Consider the following 26937-nt stretch of genomic DNA (forward strand, 5'->3'; position numbering starts at 1 on the left):
ATTTCCATGGAGAGGGAAGTTTTCAGGGGTGAACTGTTCAGGGGAAATTTACACTGGGTGAATTTGCCAGCATTCTTATTCGAAAGTCCTTTATATTTCTTGCTTTCTCTTTACCAATTCAATTTTAAGCGTGAAGATGTTAAGGGTAATTGTGCGGGATAATTTTTGCCAGGATTGAATTGCCCAGAGGATATTCCTGTGGGGAGAGGGATTTTTACGTGGAGGTGGATCCAGGTCTCCTGGTGCTATTCAAAAACAATCAGAGATTAAATAAAAAGCAAGTTTTTTCAACTGAAAGTAAGGAGCAACATTAAAATTTAAAACAAACAAAAATTATTACGTATATTAGGGGGGTCGCCCTCTCCTCAACACTTAGCGAAGTACCAACAAACTGTTGTATGAAGAGCGAAGTGTTGAGGAGTTAGCAACCCCCCTCATATGCGTAATAATTTCCGCTCGTTTTAAGTTTTAATTTTGCTTCTTACTTTCAGTTGAAAAAAGTTCTTTTTTTTATTAAATGAAGCTTAGATACAAAATTTTTTTAAAGGCAATGGAAAAAGTATGTCAATTAAAGCAAAAGTGTAGAAAAATGAAAAAAGTATGTCAATTACAAAAAATAAACAAAGCAATAGCCTACTGGCAAAAACTAAGATATAAACTCCCAGCATTCAGTTCTGTTGAGCAATGCTGAAGAATTGGACAGATTTTTATGGCACTTGTGACTTCGTATTCGTTAATTCGGAAAAAATAGAAAAATTGAAGTATTTTTAACTTACGAACGGGTGATCGGATCTCAATGAAATTTGATATTTAGAAGGATATCGTGACTCAAAGCTGTTATTTTAAGTCCCGACCGGATCTGGTGACATTGGGGGAGTTTGGAGTGGGAAAACCTAAAATCATGGAAAACGCTTAGATTGGAGGGATCGGGATGAAACTTGGTGGGAAAAATAAGCAGAAGTCTTAGATGCGTTATTTATATAATTGGAACGGATCCGCTCTATTGGGGGGAGGGGGTTAATTCTGAAAAATTAGAAAAAATGACGTATTTTTAACTTACGAAGGAGTGATCGGATCTTCATGAAATTTCACATTTAGAAGTGACTCTCTTTAGAAGTGATCTCTTATTTTAAATCTCAACCGGATCCAGCGTAATTGGGGGGGGGCAGTTGAGGGGAACCGGAAATCTTAGAAAAATACTTAAAGCGGTGATATCAGGATGAAACTGGATGTGAAGAATAAAAACCTGTCTTAGATACGTGACTGACATAATCAGACCGGATCTGCTGTCTTTGGTGGAGTTGAGGGGGGGGGGGGTAATTTTGAAATTTTAGGTATTTGTAACTTACGAAAGGGTGACCAGATGTTAATGAAATTTGATATTTAGAACAGTCCTGCGCTTTAAAGCTCTAATTTTAAATTCTGACCAGATCCTGTTACTTTGGGGGGAGTTGGAGGGGGGAAACCAGAATTTTTGAAAAACGTGAAAATTGGGGTATTTTTATTTTACAAAGAGGTGATCGGATCTTAATGAAAATTGATTTTTAGAAATAGGAATTCATGTCTCAGAGCTCTTGTATCAAATCCCGACCAGATCTTTTGACATTGGGGGGAGTTGGAGGGGGAAATCTTGGAAAACACTTGGAGTGGAGGAATTGGGATGAAGCTTGGTGGATAGAATAAGCAAATGTCGACTGAGGGGCTAAAGGGATAGGAAAAATTAGAAAAAATAGGTATTTATAACATACGAGTGGGTGATGGGACCTTAATGAATTTTGATACTTAGAAGGACATCTTGACTCAGAGCTCTTATTTTAAATTCTGACTGGCATTAAGCCTCTTATTTTCCTTTTAAATCAATCTATTGATTCATAGAATTTTGCTAGAGCTCATACCAAATTATCTCTTGGCTCTTAGCTCTTCTTGCCTCGTCACAAGTGCCATATGAGCTCTTAGCTCTTGTTTTTAACAGTATCGACAGTTTGGAAGTTTGTTATCAAACACCAAAATATCTAATGCCTTGAGACTCAGTGTTTATGAAAAGTAGCGCATTATCAAACTAGTGTGTTCCAAAGTGAAACATTAAAACTAAGATTAAGAAAATCAAATAAAAATTTTTCATTTAATATCTTTAATTTAATAATAAGACAAGTGTCTTGAGAAAAATAATTTAGGGCTGCCCTTCTCCTCACAGAGGTTCTTTTTTCATTAAAATGCATAACTAGGCGTCGAATCTTACTTCCCGCCAAGATTTTATTAAGATTCAACCACTCCTTCTAGTAAATGTCCTGATAAAAAGGATCTATGAACTCCCTCTCTATACACTGGGTTGATCAGGTACGAACTCTCAAAAGCCAGAACAAGGACACATACTATTAGTTTCCAGATTCTTTGGTTGAAACCTGACTATCCTTCCTGATCAATAATCTAATAGCAAGAATATTGGGGCCCCTTCCCTCTCAGAAATAAAACTGAGCACGGGCCCAAAGGTAGAACTGTAAACTTACTCTTACCTCCGTCGGAGTTTAGTTGGGGCATAAAACCGTCTATTATTTGTCGCGCTTGCAAATATTTAGAGGTCCCTCTCCTTTCCATCCTTGTAAAATTTGGATCGGGCTCTATTCAAACAGTTCGTTGTAACGAACTGTAGTAAGGAGCGACCCGGCTCAATAGTAACCGAGACTCTAAAAAATAAAATTTTAATACCAATATTTGCATCAAAAGAATCGCATTTTAATACTGATTTTAAACATATAAGTTTCACCAAGTTTAGTCGTATCCATCAAAAGTTACGAGCCTAAGAAAATTTGCCTTATTTTAGAAAATTGGGGGAAAACCCTCTAAAAGTCATACAATCTTAACGAAAATCACACCATCAGATTCAGCGTATCAGAAAACTCCAATGTAGAAGTTTCAAGCTCCTATCTACAAAAACGTGGAATTTTGCATTTTTTGCCAGAAGACAGATCACGGATGCGTGTTTATTTGTTTTTTTGTCTTTTTTTTCCCAGGGGTGATCGTATCGACTCAGTGGTCCTAGAATGTCGCGAAATGGCTCATTCTACCGGAAATTGAAAGTTCTAGTGCCCTTTTAAGTGACAGAAAAAATTTTCCCCAAAGTCACCGGATCAAAATTCTGAGATAGCCATTTTATTCACCATAGTCGAAAAACCTTATAACTATGTCTTTGGGGCCGACTTACTCCCCCACAGTCTCCGTGGGAGGGGCTGCAAGTTAAAAACATCGACTAGTGTTTACGTATAGTAATGGTTATTGGGAAGTATACAGACGTTTTCACAGGGATTTTTTTGGTTCTGGGGGGGAGGAGAAGTTGAAAGGGGGTTACGTGGGAGGATCTTTCCATAGAGGAAATTGTCATGGGGGAAGAGAATTTCAATGAAAGGGGCGCAGGATTTTCTAGCATTATTTAAAAAAAAATAATGAGAAATAAATATGGAACGTTTTTTCAACTGAAAGTAAGGAATAGCATTATGAAAACGTTCGTTAAAAATTAAAAGATCTAGTTGCCTTTTAACTAATGACAACTAATGAAACAACTAATGAAAACGTTCGTTAAAAATTAAAAGTTCTAGTTGCCTTTTTAAGTAATCAAAAAATTGGAGGGCAACTAGGCCTCCTCCCCCGCTACCCTTTTTTTCTCAAAATCTTCCAATTACAACTATGAGAAAGCCATTTAGCCAAAAAAAAAAAAAAAATAATATACAAATTTAATTTTAATTATTTATGTGCGGAGAGTCAAAATCAAAACATGCATTAATTCAAAAACGTTAAGAAATAAAATAAGAAAAACAAGTTTTTTTAACTGAAAGTAAGGAGCGAAATTAAAACTTAATAAAAAATTAAAACATTATAACCTCAATAGAGAGCCTGTGTTACGTATGGACCCCCAAAAAGTTCAATCAGGACAGTTACTATGGTTTTTCCGAAGCATTGAAATTTTCAAATAAGATCTTGCAAGTTTTGCCCCCCCCCCCTGCCCCCCGTCCCGGTCCTTTAATTATAGTTTAATTAACGTCTCTAGGTTAATTCTCCTCTCACTCTTAACTTCCTAAAAATTTTCTGAACTCTGATAACCCCTTCAAGTTTAAAAAGCTTAAGTATAATAAATTAAGATACCCACACTCTTAATCCGATAGCCTCCTTCCCCGATTCACGTCGATTTGGGCTCTAAATGTCAAGAGAAAGAACACGCTGCTCTTATTTCTCATCAGGCTTGGCCTAGTTCTCGAAATCCCTACTGATAGATGTTCCTATTACAAGAATTCAGGGTTAATCTTTTTGGAAAATAAATGCAATTTTATAATCTTGGGGCATCCTTTGCTTCTCCATTTCACGATCCCCATACTGGCAAAAAGTTTCAGTTTGCCATGTCTTTTTTTTTTACTTAGGGACATAACGCTGATCACGAAAAGAAATTGTGAATGAAGGAAATGGTTCAAATTTTTAAAACTACACTTATTTCACACATAAACTTTTTAATGAGGATACTGCTCTATGAACATGAAGCATACGAAAGGAGGGAACAAAAACTTATAAAGTTTTGAAATCTTAATTCAACATTTTTTTTTGCAATTAGTCATTGACGAATCAAAAAGGGCCAAACAATCAGGCTAGAATTAATTTGGCCAAGGAATGTACTTGGGAGACATATGACCTCGCTCCCTGGAGTCTCCTAATTTTTCGGATTTTTTCCATCATTATTTTATAGTTTATATTAATGTTTTTTTTATGAATTTGTTTTTTTAATCCCTTCTGAATGAATTTTGATTACCTGTCTGTTCCAGCCTAGATGTTTTTTTATTTTATACTTATCTATAAAATGAAAAAAGCGATAATATATTTTCTATGCTGAATAAAAAAATAACATATTTATGGTCTAAACCATATGTAGCAGTTAAAAGTCATTTTGTAAAATTGTTTGTAGGGTATATATAAATTAATATTTATTTTGGTCATACCATGGACATGGTACATCTCCAATGATTTTCTAATGTATGACTTTTTTTTATCGTGTCCCCATATTTCGTTGCATGGTGAATCCGGGCGTTTCCGTATTGGCAATATGGATCTATTCCATCTATATCTTGTATATTTTTTCCCTCAAGCGTTTGGAATTTTGGCTCGCAATTTTTCGAGACAGCTGCCAGGACTATGTTTATTTCTGTCCAGAAAGAGACCTGAGCTAGTTCGTCGTTTCTCTCCAGTAAGAAGATAGGACTGTATTTAGGGCTGATTTTTGAAGATTTTTTTCTGGGGATTATTTTGACGTTTCAGATTAAGTTGTATTGTTAGCGTTTAAGGATAATTTAAATAAGTTTGATCGTGTGTATTGCTTGACATAAAATAAATTAATTAGTAAAGGGTTCCTTGCTAAATAGAATATCTTGAATTTCCTTTTCATGGGACTCAATTTGAGGAAGTTTTAACTGGAATTGTTTTTGCAAAAGAAAAAAGAAAGAAGAAGCTTGTCTGTTGTTTACTGACACTTGAAAAAATTGCTATAAAACTCATCTGCATCAAAAGTTTTGAGAAATACTTAACAATAAAATTTTGAGAAACCTACGAAACTGTACGATAGATAGATAGATAGACAGATCGATAGATAGATAGATTTATTCACACGAAAGCCCAATTGGGCCATGGTGACATATACAAAACAGGCGAGAAAATACAGCAACAAAATAAAGAGCGACATAGACTGTAAAGGCACTAAAACTAATTTTTTAAGAAAATCATCACGATCCTTCATACCTACCTGGATGAACTTTCCAATATCATTTATATTTAGGTAACACCTACTTCTCAAAATGTCCAAAATCTAATCTCTCCCCCCGACCTCCCTACCGAATATTTCCAAGCGCAACCGCCTCAACTCCCTACTTTTCCCTAAAAAATGATGCAAAGACTCGTCCACCTCTCCACACATAGGGCACCGATAAGGACCAACCTTCAATCTCTTTTTCCCTAAATATTTCCTACGTTCTCCAAGATGCATTAAATTCCCCCTTACATACATTACCCATTCTAAATCTTCCGTAGCCAATCCCATTTTTAGCCATAGTTCTTCGCCCAGTTCTCCTTGATCTCCGCATATACCCCAAGGAACGGGGAGATGACCTTCTCAGCTTGCCAAGCCTGAACTCCCTGATACTCTAGCCTGGTAGCAACTAACCTAGATACAGTCCCTACCATCCCTCCTATCCCCTTTCTCTCATTCTAGCAATTACACAAACCCTTCACGGTCTGATATATTCTTCACGTGACCACGAATCCTTCCTCATATCTTGAAGCATCATTAAAAATGCTTGTTTAACTAGCCTGTTATCTTCTATCGATGACACCTTTTCCCAATATTTAACCACACTAATTAACCTACTCTGTCTCATACACTTTATTCCTATATACGTTCCCTTTTGCGTTGTTTTTGAATAATACATTCATACAAACGGGAAGAAATGGGTAGGACAATTGTAATGGGCTCAAAGTCATGCCATGATTCTTGATGTAGCAATTTTCCAATACTTTTTATTATTTGTTTTGATGAGTCTTTAAACCTTGTTGTATTACTTAAACGTCCATTTTCTAAAATATATTTTGTTCAAAGCTAGTTTGTGATGCAACCTAGAGTAGCTATAGATGTGACCTAATAATGAGCGAACCACGGCCCATAGTAACCAAAATTTTAATAGTATCTTAAATCTACCTTGTGGGAAAACCTTTTAGCTGATTTTTAAGTGATTCAGGAATAGTACTATTATTTCGATCACTTTTTACAAAAAAAAAACAAACATGAAAACAGGATTAAGAACAAGAAAGTCCTTAAATACCCTTCAGGAAATAAAAAACTTATTTATGAGGCGGCTGTGATAATTAAAAGGGTGACATATGCCATTTTGGTCGAAAATGAGTTATGTATATGTCGTAGAACCTCAGCATAAGGAATCGAATGGTGCAGTCAAAAATGGTCCTATCTCGTAGCATTACGAAGATAAAAAGAGACATACGCCATTAAGTGGCGTATGTCTCTTTTTATCAGGTCCTGTTGTAATTCAGAATAACATAAGAGGATTATCTTATGGAGCTATTACATGGCAACTTGGCATTTGTCTTCTTTTTCCTCCACAAAACGGATTAATTTTGACGTTCAGAACACTTGAATTTAATTTATACTACTGAAAAGAGCCTAAAATTTTGGTTAGGAACATGTTCCCTTTATCTCCATCTTTCAGATCTCTATCCCTTATCGCTATTCCTCATCCTTCATCCTTATCTCTGTCCTTCAGAGCCTTCAGAGCGACCATGGCCGACAAACTTTTTTTCGTGTTTTGGCTCTCCTGAAAAGTAAAAAAAAATGATGTATGTTGCCCTTTTGATAAATACAGCTGAACGCTCTCAATAGTTTTTCACTGGCCATGAAGTCAATAAATTTTAGCATGCCTTTTCAATTCTATCAAAATCTCAGGGAATAGTTGTTTTCAGTAAAGCGCTAGTTTGTCAGAATTCTACATCACGAGTCAGTTTAGTTGAACCATTATTGCAGGTATATGTTGCATAAAATGCGAAGTAACGATTTTTGTTTGTTTTAAGTTTCAGTTTTGCTTTTTACTTCCGTCAAAAACAACCTTATTTTCTTAATTATTTGGATCAGACTAAGGTTCAAAGAGATTAAATTTTTTGACATTAAGTGGTGTAATTCAAGGCAATATTTTTGCCTGAAATAACTGAATTAATCTACCGTTATAATTTTCACGGTTTGGAACCTTATGTTGATGAGTAGCTCTGCAGCAATCAATTAACGGCCACATATGCCTCTCGCTGAGGCTTGTCTAAGCTTCTATAAATAATACTCCAGACGTAGGGAGCCTGCCGCATTGTATGACAAGTGCATCTCTGATTCATGAGCTAGCGATAACTTCCGGCCTTCATCCTCCTCTTTTCCTAAATTTAGACAAGATTTCTAATGGAAAATGGGATATTTTCTCTTTCGTGCTTTAAGAAAACACAATCTCTGTTTTGATGGGCAAGACACATGGGAGATTTGGGGTTGGTGAACCTATGGGTTGTTTGCGTGCTGTTGGGCGAATACCAAATAGACAAATATGTGTTGTAAATGTTTGGAATGAGCTTTACGGCATTTTTTATTAATATAATTCTTGGGTAGGAAACTTATTTTTTGATCGTATTTAATGCAAGAGTTTTAATCCAGGTCAGATTTGGTGACAGTTGCCACAAAACCCTGTGGGGCCCTCGGTCACTCCATAACTTGAAGATAGAGCCTCATAGTTGAGTTAAAGTTGAGCACAAAATACCTTAATCTTTTGTTCTTGGCTTTGAACATTTGGAGTGTTTTCTCTTTTCTTGTTATATTTGTTAACTTATCTATAATGCTATCCAAAAATTTTAAGAGTTTGTAGTCATGATACATCGTTAGTTTGAGCAGCTTGGTCATAAATGTCAGCGTTTTTATGGCACTTGGTGACATATTAACCAAGTGACATATAGCGATCGCAAATTCTGTCGGTCTGGCGATCTGTCAGTCTGTCGGTCGCGGTTTTGCTACTTTAGGCACTTCCAGGTAAGCTAGGACGATGAAATTTGGCAGGCGTATCAGGGACTGGACCAGCTTAAACTAGAAATAGTTTCTAATAAATAAGGTAATAGTTTTCCTGATTTGATCATCTGGGGGGGGGGGGGGGCCGGTTAATTCGGAAAAAAAAAGAAAAAATGAAGTATTTTTAACTTACGAACGGTTGATGGGATCTTAATGAAATTTGATGTTTGGAAGGATATCGTGTCTCAGAGCTCTTATTTTAAATCCCGACCGGATCCGGTGACATTGGGGGAGTTGGGGGGGGGGACCTAAAATCTTGGAAAACGCTTAGATTGGAGGGATCGGGATAAAACTTGGTGGGGAAAATAATCACAAGTCCTAGATACGTGATTGACATAACCGGAACGAATCACCTCTCTTTGGGGTAGTTGGGGGGGGGGCTAATTCTGAAAAATTAGAAAAAATTAAGTATTTTTAACTGACGAACGGGTGATCGATCTCAATGAAATTCGATATTTGGAAGGATATCGTGTCTCAGAGCTCTTATTTTAAATCACGACAGGATCCGGTGACATTGCAGGGAGTTGGGGAGGACCTTAAATCTTGAGAAACACTTAGTGTGGAGGGATCTTGATGAAACTTGGTGGGTACGAAGGAGTGATCGGATCTTAATGAAACTTCATATTTGAAGGACCTCGTGTCTCAGAGCTCTTATTTTAAATTCCGACCAGATCCAGTGTCATTGGGGAGGGGGGCAGGTAGGTGGGACCGGAAATCTTGGAAAATACTTAAAGCGGAGAGATCAGGATGAAACTGGGTGGGAAGAATAAAAACAAGTCCAAGATACGTGATTGACATAACTGGACCGGATCCGCCCTCTTTTGTGGAGTTGGGGAGGGAGGAATAATTAGGAAAAATTAGAAAAATGAGGTATTTGTTACGAACGGGTGATCAGATCTTAATGAAATTTGATATTTAGAAGGATCTTGTGCTTTAGAGCTCTTATTTTAAAAATTGTGACCAAATCTTGTGACATTGGGGGGAGTTGGAGGGGAAAAATCGAAATTCTTGGAAAATGTGAAAATTGGGGTATCTTTATCTTAAAAATAGGTGATCAAACCTTAACGAAACTTGATATAAAGACGGATCTTATGTCTTAGATGCTCCATTTTCGACTCGAATCGGATCCGGGGGCATGGCGGTTGGAGGAGGGAAATAAGAATCTTGGAAAATGCTTAGAGTGGAGAGATCGGAATGAAACGTGAGGGGGAGTAATTTGGAAAAATTAGAAAAATTGAAGTATTTTTAACTTAAGAACGGGTGACTGGATCTTAATGAAATTTGATATTTAGAAGGAACTCATGTCTGAAAGCTCTTATTTCAAATGCCGACCAGGTCTGTTGACATTGGGGGGGGGGGAGTTTGAGGGGGAAATCGGAAATCCTGGAAAACGCTTAAAGTGGAGGAATCGGGATGAAAGTTGGTGGGTAGAATAAGCAAATGTTGTAGATACAAGATTGACGTAACTGTAATGGATTCATTCTCTTTGGGGGAGTTAGGGGGTGGGATTCAGTGCTTTGGCGAGTTTGGTGCTTCTGGACATGCTAGGACGATCAAAATTGGTAGGCGAGTCAGGAAGCTGCACAAATCGACTTGATTAAGTCGTTTTCCTCGATTTGACCATCTGGGAGGCTGTAGGGATAGGAATAATTAGAAAAAATGAGGTATTTGTAACTTACAAGTGGGTGATCGGATCTTAATGAATTTTGATATTTAGAAGGACATCGTGACTTGAAGCCTTTGATTTTCCTTTTAAATCAATCGATTGATTCTTAGAATTTTGCTAGAGCTCTTACCATATAAGCTCTTAGCTCTTGTTTTTTTTTTTTTTTTTTTTTTTTTTTTTTTTTTTTTTTTTTTTTTTTTTACGACACAATGTGTAGGCCCATGTGGTTCAAATAAAAAAAAACAAGTTTTTTAACTGAAAGTAAGGAGCGACATTAAAACTTAAAACGAACAGAAATTACTCCGTGTATGAAAGAGGCTGTTCCCTCCTCAACGTCCCGCTCTTTCCGCTAAAGTTTGACTCTTTCAATTCTACTTTATAAAACAATAAGTAACTTTGCCCCGTAAGTTTCAAGCTGATCAGCGAAAAAACTGTGACGGCCTTTCTGGTGAATAGTTCTGTTGGAATAGTGGTGGTATTGTAGTAGGGGCCATGGACTATCTTGTGTCTTTTATTATACAGATTCAAAGTGTTTGCACCACCCTGGATTATAAAAGGTTATACTTGCCTGCCTCTGCTAAGAATGGGGAAACTGTAGGGACATAGAAATCGCTTAAATTTGAAAAATGATTTAATTCTTAGTGTCGTGAAACGGATTTACAATGGAAGAAAATGATTGAATAAAATCAAACGCAGCCTTCATATTAAAATGGAGGAGTACTCGAAGATTTTTATTTGTTAGTGTCTGTATAAAATTTTATAAATTAGTAACATAACGAGATTAAATTAGTATAAATTAAATTAGTATCATATCCATGTTTTACTAATATACCTGCCTTTTTAAATATTTATTGAGTCGCGACGTCGCGACCCACAAATTTTTTCGTTATTCGAAAAAATATTTCTAAGGTTTCCTCTGGAAATTTTCTTTTTCCGTTGTCGTGATATCAGACTTTTTCCCTTTTTTTTAAGCTTAAAAGAGTATTAGAAGTCAATTGTTGTGATATGACCATAAATATAGAGATCTCAGAGAAACAAAAGAGCTGTTGCTCTACTAATGCCGAGACAAACATGTAGTTAAGTGAAATTAACCTTACTTGATTGCCCAGCATCAAGGATAAGCAGCTAAAGCCCAACAAAATATTCATAAAATAACCGAGGAAATGTCGGGTCTTGAATAATACACCAATACAGTTATTTTTATAAATAAATCACTAGAAATCGCTATAGGAAAAAATATCTCAAGGAAAAGAGTCGTTACTCTGAGATCACACACATGTTTACACAGGAGCAATTTTAGTTGCTCCGTTGAGCAACTTCGCAGAGTTGAAAAAATTCAACTTTATTCCGGCGACAAAGCAATTTTTATAGCAATTTTCTGCGCGTAACAGCAACATATTGGAAGATACTGATAATATTATTGAGAAGCTAATAATGGGTGTTCAGTTTAATTCTATAATGTATGAAAAGAAAGCAAAAGGTCACAAAAACTCAGTGCTGCTGCTAAAAGCATGGGAGCTTTTAACAAGAGATAGAAGCAGAACATCTTCTTGATTCATTCTTCTCACGTGCTTTAATTTCAATTTTTTTGCGGTTAAAAATTGACCGATGCGAAAATCCTGTGTGAACAACAAGGCAATGAAAATTGCCAATTGCTGTGATTGATGAAAATTGCCTATCTCAGCAACTTCTTGTGTGTGAAGGTTAGGACTGGTAAAAAAATCGCTAGTATTGGGGCTAACAACCATTGGAAACATGATGAAGACAATATAAACAATACTTCCTACTTTTTTTCTTCTTTTAGTGCGATGAGAGTACTACTAACGAAGCTGCCAAGACCATGGATTGTAGATGAACGAAAGGATGATGGTTATACTGCTCTTCATTTGGCTGCTCTTAACAACCATGTCGAAGTTGGTGAACTCCTTGTTCGAGTTGGAAAAGCAAGGATGGACTTACAGAATATAAACCTTCAAACAGCACTCCATTTAGCAGTTGAAAGACAGCATACACAAATAGTCAGGGTAAGCATAGGAGTATCATGGCACTAGAGCTGTCATTCTAACGTTTGGTCTAAGTGCCGGGAAATGCAGATTCCAAAAAAGCAAATTAATTTTTCATGGTTTGAAACCCTTAAATTAAGGACGCCCCCCCCCTCATCTTGTAAAACGAGGAAATAGCTTTTTTTATTATAACCCATAAATTGATACCATTGTGCAGTCTGTTGGTTTTGTATTTTCATCTACTGAGATTTGAAGGATACCACAATGTCGTAGAGATATGCCCATTGGCTTTGTTAAGGGCTCCTGTCTTATAAATCCGTCTTAACAACTCCCTCGTAAAGAACTGTTCCGCAAATTGGCACTTTTTGGTGTCAGTCCTCGAGTTCAAAGGCTGGGATGCATGACATGGGGACTATTGAAATTTCCATGGTTGAACATCTTTAAAAGAAGTATTAAAATCCCCCTCTTGTATGCTCCGTCTCCCCCCCTCCCTTAGTAAGCGAAAACTAAAGAGCGTGATCTAAAAAAGACTGCCTTATGAAAAAAATTTCATTTATTTATTTCTATTTTCAAGAAAAGAATGGATTTTTTTATGGAATTTTAAGGAATGTCAGGTGTAAAACCGGTACGTCTCTTTAATGGGCTTAAAAAATCCTGTTAACTTTCGGACTATTAATTGACATATAGATTAGTGTTTTATTATATGGAAGCTAGTCAAAGAATTCTCTGTTCCTAAGAGAACATCCTGTTGTTGTTTTTTTTTTAGGGGGGGGGGGTGTTAAACTTGTGATTAAAGCGCTAGTTTTTAGCATTCTGTAGGTATTGACTTTCAAAATATCCCTCCACAGAAAAAAAAACAAGCTAAGGACTGAAATGACCAATCTTGTGTTTCACATACAATAAACAGCCTGTAACCCCTTGATATCAATGCAAGGTGCGGGCTTAGGAACGTTTCCAGAAGGAATTCTAAAATTAGCAGCGATTCAAGACTTACTGGAATTACATTTGAAATTACTTGTTTTATTCTGAGAGAAAATGCCAGAGAACTCACCATGTTTTTGTTGGCATTTAAAATAGGAACAGTTTGGTGGTCGGTTTTATAGATTTTGATGATGTAATTATCTTCCAAAAACTCTGAATCTGCAAATGACGTAAATCTGAATCATTTAAGACATTTGTTGTTTTTTTTTCTGATTACTCTTGACGATACTCTGCCAAAAAACAGAATGCTATAGAATAGAACATTCTGCTCTGAAATTCATTGGTTCATGTAGCACAAGTTTTTGATTTTTGTCATTGACCTGCACAGGTGCACAGGTCTATTGGTTATATAGTTTAAATTCTATTCTGAATCCTAGGAATTTGCTTGCGGAGGGGGAGGGCAAAACAAAAAGAGTTTATTCTTATGCCGTTTTTTTTTCAATTTGTCTAAATATGATAAAAGCGAACGGTAACAAGATAAAGATTGGTCATTGCATCTTTTGAAAAATGAAGGCGCAATCTTACCTCTCCCGCACTCAAGAAGGAAGGAGAGTGGAGCTTAACCTTTTTTGATAATTATTCACAGGGCTCTTTATTGGATGGATTCAATTTTATCTGCTTCTTGAGAGGTGCCAGGGTGCCAAACTGGAGAAGCGTATTCAAGATGAGGGCAGATTAAGGAAGTATTAATCCTTAAAGAATGGGAAGGCGGACGCCAAATTTATTTAGGAGCTTAAGCTTTGATATAGCCGAATCAGTTTTGTGGATGACATTTTCAACATGGATACTCATTTGAAATTAGAAGGAATTTTGACGCCAAGTAATTTGAAGGGAACCAAAATAATTTCTGGAGGGAAAGAACTAAGAAAATGTGACAGAGATTTAAGGGAACGAAATGGCATTATAATGAATTTAGAAGGGTTTACTCCGATGTTTGACTCTGAGGCCTAATGCGCAATCTTGTAAGGATCTTTCGGACGAGTATGACAGTGGAATTCCATAGTTTCTTATGTGTGTAGGCTACAGTACAATTTTGTGGGATAACATTGTCATTCTGTCAACAAACACTATGTTCTGTATATATATATATATATATATATATATATATATATATATATATATATATATATATATATATCCTATGTATGTATATCCTACTATATGTAGGATATTTCTTATCCTATGGTTAAGCTGTCCAAACTCATGTAGCATTATATTCTTATCCGGGTATGGGTCATTGTCTTAACATTTTCTTGGATCTTGAATCAGCTGGGTGTTCTTTTTAAAAGGGGGAACTAGGCTAACGTATCTTGCAATGTACACCTCTCGAAGTCTGTAAAGTCGTATTTCGAATCAATGAATAATATTTCAGAGCTAAAAAGATTATCCTAAATTAGTAACATTGTCCAGATTTATTTCTGATTTAATTTCATCTCAAGGCTGTTTTTTTTAAATAGTCATTCTGTTAGTTTATTTTTATTTCGAAATTTTAAGGGTCGTACATCTTCCTTTCAAGCCTTAACCTTGTTACGATCTCCAGCCTTTCCTATTCTGAAATAACACCACGAAGGGTCATTTTTGGTGTCATGCGGTATTTAACTATGGGGTTATTAGATAAATCTGTAAGAGGCACCTAGAGTGGAGTAGTTACTTCTAATTGATTTATTATACATTTTCCTGTGATCTTGTGGCAGCCTGCAAGCCTTTGGCAGAAAAATTTATAATAGGAATAGATAAGAACATGTATGTTAACCAGACAAAGCGCCATTTTCCTCGTTTTTCAAGATGAGAAGCTCAAAATAGCTCATTTAGGTTTGTAGACCACGAAAAGGATTGGCTATCTTCAAATATGCATTTCTTAGCAATTTGGCTCTCTATGTCAAAAGTTAATGTATTCTTGTACAAATGGAAGAGAACATCACGACGATTTATTTTGTTACTTAAAAAAGGTACTGGATATTGTGACTTACGACCAAACAAGCCTTGTCCCAGTACTCTACCACTGCTGATGTTGTTCAAGGTAGATGGCTGACAACCTCTTATTAAGGATTTTCGACTGTAGTGATTCCAATGGTGCACTTGCATTTTGATTCGCTGCCATTTTTTAGGGGGTTCAAGGCCTTTTCGGAATTCCCGTAATTTTTTTATGGCAATAAACTTTTACTCTAAAGATAAACCTAAATAATAGTTACCATCATTGAGCAGTCATTTTTTACTTGCAGTACAGATTTGTTTTTCAAAATGTGTTTGTGAACTGTCGGTTCCTATAGACTATGGTTCGCTCTTTGTTGGGTTGCAACTATCGGATCTTGGTGTTGCTGCTATGGGATTTAACTCATTGCAACTTTTGTAACCTTTTCTTATTTCACCAGTAGTTTCCTCCTTCTGGCTAGGCCTCACTGTTTGTAGATCACTTAGTTTGTCCAGATCTCAGGTTAGGGATGCTTAAATGAAATTTAAGCTAGGCTAATTGAAACTGATTGCAAACCAGAGTCGTTATAGAAGATGAACTTTATCTAGATTTTCTTCAGTTTTTGTGACCACTCTGTGTTTTTTATGCCGGTGTTAGTCATATTTTAGTCGGTGTTAGCCGGTATATTTAGTCACAAGGGTTTAATACGAATCACGACAGTCTAAATTTTTTTTTTCTGTCCCTCTCTATCTTTCTGTAATAGAAAATTAATTATTCTATATTTAGCAATAGATATCACTGTTAAATTCTAGTTGTTAAGCTCTGAATTATTTAATGAGGCACCGTGGAGTTTTGGTCCATTCTACCCTCTTTTCCTGCCTTTTGTCGTAACTAGCTTCATTTTCTTATGTTTTTTTTGTGTCTTTTGATGATCTTGCGTTTTTGATTATTATTGTGTCTTTTTATGATTTCATCTTTGTTTTTCTAAAATTGTGGATAATTTTTTTTAATTATTATTATATACGTCATTGCAGCAACATCTACGAACAAATTATGCCTCTGTGTTTGTTCATTGAGTACCAGCTGTGAGTTGTCTTTTTACTTTCGTATTATTTTCAGTTTTTTTTATCAAGTTGTTTATCGTTTAAACTCTTTCTTTCTCAACGTTTAGGACGTCTTATTGTATAAATGTGAAATATCCGTCTGATTGTTCGTCTTTTTCCTCCTACTTGCCATACCCCTGTAAACTTTTTTTCGTTGGTTTTTACCGTTGAGTTACCTGCTATAAAGAAAGAGACTTTTCTATTTTTGTGCTTAAGAAATTGTCTGTTTTCATGTCGAGAATGACGATTTTAATTTTACATGCAACCCTGAAATATTACATGCGATCTTTGAAAATCTTTTGCATTATCATAATTAAAACAAAACAGTTTTCTTTCGAAAAATTTTAATTTCAACTGAAAGAAAAACATATCTATCTATGAACCCATTATCTGTGACTCTGTTAAGAGAATCCAAACACACACACTGAGGTACACAGTGCGCACACGTAGATACAAATATTACAATGCCAGTGGCACAAATAAAAGTAATTAGTAATTAGTTAAAAGTAACTAATAATTAGTTAAACATTCTAAAAATAAAATAATTCTAAACATTCTAAAATAAAATTAAAAATAATTAGTTAAATTTAAATATTACTGTTTAACTAATGTTTCAGTAAAAAAAGTAACTAATTAGTAATTAGTTAAAAGTAAAAGTAATTAGTTAAACATTCGGGATTCCACAATTTGTGTCTGTTCTTCTAAAGAGGTGTCAAAATAAATACTAAACTAATGGATTTGACCTTTTTTGTCGTCTCTGACTTTTTATTACTTGATTTTTCAAGTAGACTATTAGGTTACTGCCTTAGCCTTGACCCACTTTGCCACACAGGTCTGGTCTCTGTGGCGACGATGTTGTGGGCTATAAATTTATCTATTTTCAAATGTTTTCTTAAAATTGATTCTGAATCATTTACAGTCGATCTTCTTATTTTAATTTACAGTAGGGAGACTCATTAGTCATCAAGCTTTACTATCTATTTTATTGTATTATCTGAAAATGTTTTATTAACTGATAGCCTCATTTGTTCCAAGTTAATCACTCAATTTTAGAATATCTTAAGAATATTTTTCAGAAGATCATATATTTTAATTGTTAGGTTAGCCTTGAAAATCAACCCTAAATACAAAAAAAAATTCATTATTCCGTATAAGGGCCCAATCGGTTCTGTGGTGACACGGTGGGATTTATACTGGAACCGGGATACGGGAACTGTATTTCGATCTCGGCTTCAGCAATTTACTGCAGGACCCGGAAATAGAAAAATTAGTCTCCTATCCTGAGCGACAAGGAAAATTACTTTTTTGCATGGGTAGTTGTTACGTGTCCCTTTTCTTTTTTCCTCTTTTTCCATCAGGGGTGACCATACCCAACCAATGGTAGTAGAATGTTGGGAGAGGGCCCGTTTGAAACGAAATTCTCATATCTACTCTAGTGCCCTTTGTAAGTATTTTAATAGGTTGCTCTGATGGCGCGACCATGATATCTAGCGTTAATATATCACATACAGGCAAAAATCGTCAGCTTTTCTTATCTGGAGTCTTGTGGAGAACGAACTAAACGGAATCAGGGTGCAGAGTCACTCAAATATGACGTACCTTAGAAAAGCAACTTTTTAGAATATATGTGGGTTATATCATTGTTTTTCAAGAGATGCGTGTGATTTATAAGGTGCAGTAGAAGATATATAGTATAAGAAGGTGCAGTTTTTGCCAAAAATTACACTTTTTTTAATATTATCTTTTTGTTGCTCACAAAAAGCACGGTAGATATAAAAAAATAGCTTTCAAATTTGCCCTTAAACATCCCTTTATATTGTTTCAATACCCCGTTAGCGGCGAAGAAGAAGAATAAAAAGGAAACGCATCACTCCTTCCCATGAGATAAAGAAATTTTCCTTGTCGCTCAAGGCTGTAATTCTCCTGCATTTGGATTATGCTATAGAGATTCCAATGGTTTAGTTTTAACTTATATTATTATATAAGTCTTACAGTCTTATATTATTTTCCTGGAATTCCAGGCAATTTTTCGATATTCCTTTAAATTTCTCTTTATAACAAAATTGAACCATTAAGACTAATAGAAATAATAGTTACCATTTCAGAATCGACTTCAATTGGCGATTTTTCCTCACTTCAAAGTTGTTGTTTTTTTTTCAAAACACGTTTTTAAATTTTCAGATACTATGGATCGGTGCGTTGGATTTAGGATCCTCTGTTCCAGAGGGCGAGGGTTCGAATCCTAATGTACCCAATTACTTATTTTGAGACGGGGGTCAGTGGTGTGACTTTGTAAGCTCAGCTAGATTTGACCCAGCTCTAAATAGGTACCTGAAGAAATCTAGTGAAGGTAAACAGGAAGGGTGTACGAAAGCACAAGGCGGTTGGCTCCAACCCCCCATCGTACTTCCTGGCTGAAGGGCCAAGAAACGGAGCTCAGCGCCGCCAGTAGGGACTGTAAAGTCCAATGCCGTATTCTTTACCTTTACCTTTATGGACTAGAGATCGTTATGTCGCAACCATGATGTCGCTGGAGCTTGGTTTGTTACTTGCATATGATATGCGTTGCTGACGAAATCGGCTCCGGAGTCCCAAAAGATGTTAGAGATTTTGGATTGTTATTTGGAAAAAAATAAAAATGGTTTAGATATAGATAAATATGTTATCAGAAATGTAGAGTGACAAGGTGCACATGGCGAATTGTAAAGGTCAGAAGGCTTCATAGCAATTACTGAAGCTTTTATCAGGTTAAAATAAGGCCAATTGGGGGCTATGGCGGGGATGTTCTGGGATTTGAAAAAGGGAAGAAAAAGAAAGAGTGTGTTTAAGACATTTTAGGAGACTATCATGTTTAATTGGGTAATTATCTATAGCTGGCTGTTAAAAGGTGTTCTATGATGTTTTCATGCAGGTTAAAAATACTTGTTAGAACAATAGTATATTTTGAAAACGTTGTAGTTTACCTAGTAAAGGCAGCTTATCGGACGTTTTAGTTGATAGAAGAAAAAATACATGAAGTTTTCAGGTGAGATCAACTTCAAATCGTTTTCGATTACGAGATCTTTAGAATAAAGGGATGGGGATTGGACTGGAGGAAGGAAATGTAGTAAAATAAGTTGATGGATGGTCCTTAATTATACCTCTTGTCTGAAGAAACTGGCTGAGATCTGCCTCACTTTATTAACCCTTGTCCTGAATTACAGTATTTGAAGAAATGACATTTAAAGAAATATTTTCTAATAAAGCGGGGTCAAATGAGTGGTTCATTTCAGTAATGGGACGCAAAAAAATACATACAAAATATAAAATCTTTTGAAACAAAAAATGAAAGATCTTAAAGGCCGTTTGGAGCGATTCGTGTTCTTCAACTGGCAAGAGTGTCATCAACATAAGAAATGTGGTAGCTATATCAATAAAGTGATAATTCAACAAGGGGGTGGGGTAATTTTAGTCACTGTACAAATAGTATTATTAGGTAAGGTGGACCAAAAGCCGATCCTTGTTTAACCGCTCTCTTCAGTGGAACATGCCAGGAATCCTATTTTACATTGTAATCAAATTTCGTTAAATGCTGTTAAATATTTTTGTATCTCATTTTGTTTTAATATTAATCGTCAATAATCTCGAAATCGATTATTATCAATTAAAACCATAAACCGTACACCCTTTGTATGTTTATCTTTTTTCGTTTTTCTCAATATTTTTCTCCTTTCGAATTCTTGCTTATAGTTATGGCCAAAACCTAAAGTGGCCTGTCACGCTTTTTCTGATAGAAATCTGATTTTTTTTTTCTATACGGGAATGTCTGCTTACCATCATACCCAAAACAACAGACATGCTACTCACTTTTTCTGAATATAAGCTTCATGGATTTAGCTCCCTAGTGCTTTATTTTTTTTTTCTGTTCTTCCTATTTAATTATTTGTAGACTCTAATGCGTAATATCCGTGTTATCTCTTGCCCTATGGTAGCTGAGATCGAACCAGGGGTTCTGTATTACCAAGCAGAGATCTGAAGAGCTCGCTGCGTTACACCAGTACCTTGTTAGAGATATTCACCCTTTTCATTCTTCGAATTATCCAAGAACATTTTCAGGTTTTTAAAAGCATTTTCTACGAGACTACCGCCTGACTTAATAGAAATGCTTGAACCTTTATTTCTATGTAGTCGCTGCCAAAAGCTGTCATGCATTGGATGTTCGACAGTATTTCCAAGACAATTGTACGGTTTCTATATTTTACTAGCTTCATATTTTTTTTTTATCTTTTCAAAATACATGTTTGTTATATCATCTTGTTTGTTTGCACCACAAATATAAGGACATTTCTGGATTTTTTCTATGTCAGCATTTATAATGACTGTGGTGCAAATTTACAGTTATGTCAAAAATTGCATCTCATTTTAGTACTAGCACTTTCAACTACTAGCACTTTCAACCAACCCCCCATTGCACTTCCTGGCTGAAGGGCCAAGAAACGGAGATCAGCACCGCCGGTAGGGACTGTAAAGTCTAATGCCGTATCCTTTAACTTTACCTTTTTTTACTTTCAACTCCTAAAAAGGGCTCTAGAACTTCTAATTTCGGTTGAATTAGCCTTCTCCTTTATTTCGTAAACCACTCTTGTGGCCACTGAAAAAATACATGGAAGCAACTTAGCTCTTTACTTAGGGCTCCCTACTAATCCATGTTTTTGAATTTGTAAATTCACAAGTATAGTTGTTAAAGCTAATTTTTGTTTTTTAATTTGTGCATAGTGAATATTACGCGTAGCTCTTTCGGAGTTGAAGAAGAAATAAATAAAATTATTTAGTGAATAGGAAACCTTGATTCAAAAAAAAGAAAATCGTAGTTGTAAATGCTTAGAAGCAATTAGATATTTACTAATTTTGAAACAGCCTCTTTCTTTATTTAATTTTCTTAGCCATTTCTATTTTGACATACTCATTACAGTTATATGAACCTTAGATATATTTTTGTTTTTTCTACAGCCTAAAAGGAGTGTTCATAAAAAAAATTGCGGCCAGCCATTTAGTAAAACTGGGTAATTCGGTGCAAAAGGCAATTGACTACAGCTAGAAATAAAAAGTCAATTCAGTATGTCAACTTTAATTGTATCTACTTCTGATTTCATTAATTTACATTGTATTTACCTTGTAATTTTTAAAATACAAATCCAACTGACAAATTTAGTTCGGAAATAGTTTATATTAAATTCAATTTACAGTTAACTTAATCACATTTAATTCAAATTTAATTTACTTTTTCAGTTGCTCGTTCGAGAAGGTTGTAGCTTGAATATTCCTGACAAAGATGGTGACACGCCTTTGCATGAAGCTTTGCGCCATCATACACTCTCACAACTGCGCCAGCTACAAGACATGCAAGATAATACTGTTGCTGGTGGACTCACTGCTCCAGGTGGAGCCAAACCGGCTGGAGTGGGATCCTCTCATAATTATTCGGTATATTTGACAAGTATTTTTTTTTCTTTTGCTACAATTGACTATCAAGGAGTAAAGACTTGATTTCTAGAGTTACCGAAAATTGGCAGGAATGCAATCATTAAAATTGCCAGACTAAATACTGTACAATTTAATGAATTAATTATACTTTGCTAAGGACTCCTTTGAGTGGGAATGAGATGAATTAGAAATTCTATAGATTTTCCAGCCATCAGCCATAGAAATTCTATTAAATATACTAAAGAAGTATATTCAATCATTGCTACGAAAGTTATTTCTGTTTCAGTACCGAGCATTTTTTTTATGAGCTTGCCAGATTTCTAGTTGAATGTTTGAATTTTTATATTGTGATTTTTTTAAATAGAACCCACAATAAATAGATATTAGCGGTATCATAGGCTTAGTTTTTTTTTCAAACCTTTTTTTTTTCGAAGAAGCCTTATTAGCCAACAATATTTACTAATAATAAAAATATCAGCAATTTTCAGGCTCAACTTTTTAAGCGCGCCTTCCTGAAAAATGGTATTTTCTTTCTTTAGGGAAAAAAACTAAGAAAAGTGTTTTAAAACTGATCTCTCAAACTATTTTTATGATTCTACAGCATAACGATATGATTGTTGCTATGATTAGTTGTATACAGATGGCGTTGGTACGCTCGTCCAAAGCAGTAAAAATAAAACAGAATGCTACTTAAACGGGGTTTAGTCCAAAATTTGATTCTGGTGATGATTTTGTGTCGAAATGTCTCCGTAACAATTCAAACAAGAAGAAGAAGAACGGTATTTCAGAGGACTTGATTTTTTTTTTCTTACGCCGAGGAGTATCTGCCGTAAACTATGTTTTTCGATCTTCAGTGAGTCTCAGAAATATTTTATTTAAAAATAGAATAAAATGCATATTAATGAATAAATTCTGGTATTTATTTTATTCATTAATTATCAAGAGTGTTTGACTTTTACAATTCGGAAAACGTCATTTGTGAAAGGATTTTATAAGATTACGTTAATAATGTGTACTTGAATTGTACTTAGATTTTGGGCATCTATCTAATGAGAAATTTGTAAGTTTTAGTTTACAAAGTCGTTATAAAATGAAATAATAATTTGATAGTTTTTTGGAACGGATAATACAGTTGTGAAACAATAATTGTACTTTCAAGAGTGGAATAACCACTAATTATTTGCTTGATATGCTATTGCTCCGGAAATTATTTGTAAATTGCTAAGTTAATTAACAATTAACTCAATTAAACATTACCTGATAGCTAGTAAGTTTATGTCCTTCATGCTGCTCGTGTTGTCTTGGGCTCTTGTCTCGGTCATCCTGTAACTCTTAAGTAATACCTCGTAGAAATATATTTTTCTTAGCCGTCTTTTTGATTTGAGCTGTATTTTCAGAATAGGCTCAGTGTTTCTGTCAGTAGTGGCAATAGTGAAAAACAAGTAGTCTATGGACGTTGCAACACCTTTCAAAATCACCAAATGTACTGTAATTTTGTTATAATCGTATAACATTCACGAATTGTCGGTTAATAAAAATATTAATAATAATGACATCCGTTTGACCCTTTGATGGTTTCAGACATCAGAAAATATAATATAAAATAATAATGGTATCGATCTGACTGTTTGATAATTTTAGACGTTAGAATTAAAAAAAAAAATAGATAACATCGATATTAAATAACTTTTAAAAATTATTGTACTATGTTGGTGAGACTATTAGGAACGGATTGAGAGCTTTCATCAGGGCCCATGGATTTGTTTCCAAATTCCTACGTTGACTTCTTTCTCCTTGTTGTTACTGACTTCTTTAAAAATTTGTACATTCCGTCTTGGGTGAATGAAGCTTCAGAGGTTGGGGTCAACTGGGGTCTAGAATAATTTTGCTCAAGTTTTACCTCTGTGTCTTGCTTGAAAGGTTTGGTCAAAATAGGGCTTAACCTTGAGAAAAATCATTTTGGCTTTAAATGAAGCCCAAAGCCAGGGAACCATATTATAAAGGTCTGCAGTCCAGGAAAAGTAGATTCTAAGGTAGAAGTTTGGATTCGTAATTTAGGAGAAGTAATACATTTGTCCTTGAAACTTTTTTTTAGCCTCAAAACTAGTTAATGGATACAAAAGGAACCTGAGAAGATCTTCTCTAGTCCCACTTGGGATCCATTCAAAAGAGCTTTAATAACGTTTGGCTTTTTCTGCTTAGCCAAGGTAACCTGTTTACCAAGGTCTCAGTATCCATTAGTAAATTTTTCGTTAGATTTGTATTGTTTAAATAAAAGTCATTCTCAAAGTAACAGGTCTTACTCCATAAATTTTTCTTTAGCTTTTAATGGGATGTCTTGGTACACAAGGAGCTAATAAGAAATCTTCTGCTTCAATTGCTTGTTTTCTTGCTGCTAATGGAGCCGATTTGAATGCTAAGAATAAGAAGGGGCTGACTCCTCTTGACCTCTGCCCGGATCCGAATCTCTGCCGTGCTTTATCAAAATGTCAAAAAGAACGAACCAAGTAAGTATCATCCCAATTTTATTTACTTAGTGTCGGAGCGGTCTAAAGGGCTATTCTCTAAAGCTTGAGTTGTGTTTTTTGGCTGTGTTTTTAAAACATAAATTTATTTCTATTATATACACACAAAATCATTATAATTATGAATAGTTATTTAACAGAACATATTCCACTGTGAAGTAATTAGAGTTAGGTATTTGAATTAGATTTTGTTAATTGTTTCTGTGCTGGTTCATCTATCAGTTGCGTGGTAGTGTATATGTCAGTCAATGAAAATTGCGAGCATCGCGCTTACTAGAGTATTGACTGTTGTCGCTTTATGACCAAGGGGAGATCAAAATCTGTTTCAGTTTTAAAAGTGAATGACAAATTTCTTCTTCTTCTTCAAATTGCTTCATTTTCATTTTAAAGGTAACTTAATGGCGAAAAGTTTACTTCATATGTATTTTCACTTTCCCATCTAACCTTCTCTGTGGGTGCCCTTATACTACTAATACCACTAGTAACTCGCTGCAGCACCAAGACGTCCGAGATCAACGTAACTGCGCATCCTCTTCTTTCATTCTAATCTACAAAAAGCTTAACTCTTTACCCCTTCCCATGAAGTTTAGATTTCCATTAAATCCCTTTTTATGACCTCTTTCAACACTTTTTGGAGATAACCTGTTTTTCTTTTGGCCTTTGTTGGATAGCCAAAAAGCACAATTGTTGACAATATTTCATCCTTCATCTGTGAATATTGGCCTACTAATCTTAACCTTTCTTTAACTACAGTCCTAGAAAGTGGGATTGATCCACATCTTGTTGTTTTATCATTATCAGTCAAATGAGCACCTATGAATATGCGTCGGCAATTCCTCTGGAAAGATTTAACAAGTGTTCTGGCGTCTTTCGAAGCACCGAAATTTCAGAACCATACTTGACCATAATCGTTGCCCGAGCTTCCAATATCTAATCTTAGTTCGGAGCAGCATTGCCATTGCGGCACGATTATACCATTTATGTTTCACGAGAGGGCCTGGTACAATGTGGTGTATTGGAAAATTTTTAGACACAATCCGAAACCTCTGTCACGCTTTGGTTTTATTCGTTCCTTTCAGACTCGGAGACCTGGTTAAGTTTTAGTTTGTCTAAAATTTTTCTCAGGTTACTTCTTCTAGGGATAATAGCCCAAGAAGAGAGTCTTACTAGGGAATTTCTCTAGTGCAAATCGAACATAAATTTATCTGGTACCATTCATAAACATTCTCAACTGGGTCCTTAAACTGGGTTTATCCAATTTGTGTGCAGCAATTTACATACAGTAGTGCTGGTTAACTAATCAACCGCCTTGCTACGGAACAGACCAGTATATTGACAAGAGAATTATCAGCGGGGTTTTCTTGACTTGTTGGATCCAATTAAATCTAGTTGATTCGAAAGCGTGAAAATTTAGCGAAAAGCAAAAAATTTATTTGGTCCAGGAATTTTAGCTGGAATTTATGGGTGTTCTCTGGACAATTTTGTTTATCCCTCCTTTCAAAAAATAAAATTACGTGATTTATTTCCCAAGGCTGCTAATCAATCTCACCGGCAGGTCTAGCTTAGCCAGATTGATAGGTGATCAGGCCAATATGGAACTGATTGTTTCGATTGAAAAGAGCTCTGACAAGGTTATTCATTTATAAAATGATGTGAGTTGTGAACCACGATAGCTAATTAGTTGGTATTTTATTTGGTTTTTTATTTTATTATTATTTATTTTTTATTTATTTATATATTTATTTATATATTTTATTTTTTTATTTATTATTTATTATTATTTATTTTATTTTATTTTATTTGGAATTTTCTGCCTCGCTGATCAAAAACCCTGATGGAAATCATTCTTTGTGCCTGGATGGCAATCAGTGACGATACCATTCGAAACGCGGATATGCCTATTCTTATATTGGTACTTCTTTCCCCGATTCCTCAGTCGCTCAGCATTTTTTTGAAATAAGTATCTTACCTTATCACCACATGAAGCTTAGCAGAACAAAACTTTAAGTGATTATGAAAAATTTGTTGGCAAAAAGTAGATAGAACGAATAGCCAGTGACTTGGAAAACGAGCCAGTTTTGTTGATTGTAAACAGATCAACGGATAGGTTGACGCAAAATTGCTTAGCCATGAACGTCCAGCACCAAGAGAGTGACGATCATATGGCAGTGTTTTTTTTTATAGGATTAATGATTTTGAAGATTAGGACTAGTAGAGGCCGTAAAGATACAGTTACGAAATATCTTCAGAGAATTTCGATCCCTCAAGGGAATGTCAAGAATCACTTTTGACAATGCTTCAGTAAATACAGGAGAGACAATTAAGAATAGAAGCATTAATATGACATAGGAGCACTTTGACATGGGAGCAGCTGTCCATCATATGATGTGCGAGCAATTCACTTGACCTATGTTCATCCTAAGCAGCTTACAAACAACCAGAAAGCCTTGAAAAACTTGACAAAGACACAGTAAACTACATTAGCTTCAGTTCCGAATGGTTGCTAGAGCTCCGCGAATTCAAAGAATTCATCTAGGTTGCCCAGAAGAAATTATGTCAGTTTTGGCTACCAGATGGATGACGGTGGATAGTAAAGTTGTGAGGAATCTGTATCAGCGACTGGACCTTTTATTATTCTTCGTAGATCAAGTA

General features: G+C 35.3%; 1 protein-coding gene across 1 annotated transcript in view; it reads left to right on the top strand.

Moving 5' to 3' along the window:
* The window catches only part of LOC136033826 (E3 ubiquitin-protein ligase MIB1-like), a gene marked incomplete in the record, with an annotated part of 265548 nt that overhangs the window by 218866 nt on the left and 19745 nt on the right, over positions 1 to 26937 (top strand). Inside the window, 3 exon segments of the mRNA XM_065714758.1 lie at positions 12103 to 12322; positions 21566 to 21760; positions 24083 to 24267. Coding sequence (XP_065570830.1) covers positions 12103 to 12322; positions 21566 to 21760; positions 24083 to 24267 — 600 coding nt within the window.

This window comes from Artemia franciscana, chromosome 12 (genome assembly GCF_032884065.1).
Source record: "Artemia franciscana chromosome 12, ASM3288406v1, whole genome shotgun sequence".
Taxonomy (NCBI): domain Eukaryota; kingdom Metazoa; phylum Arthropoda; class Branchiopoda; order Anostraca; family Artemiidae; genus Artemia; species Artemia franciscana.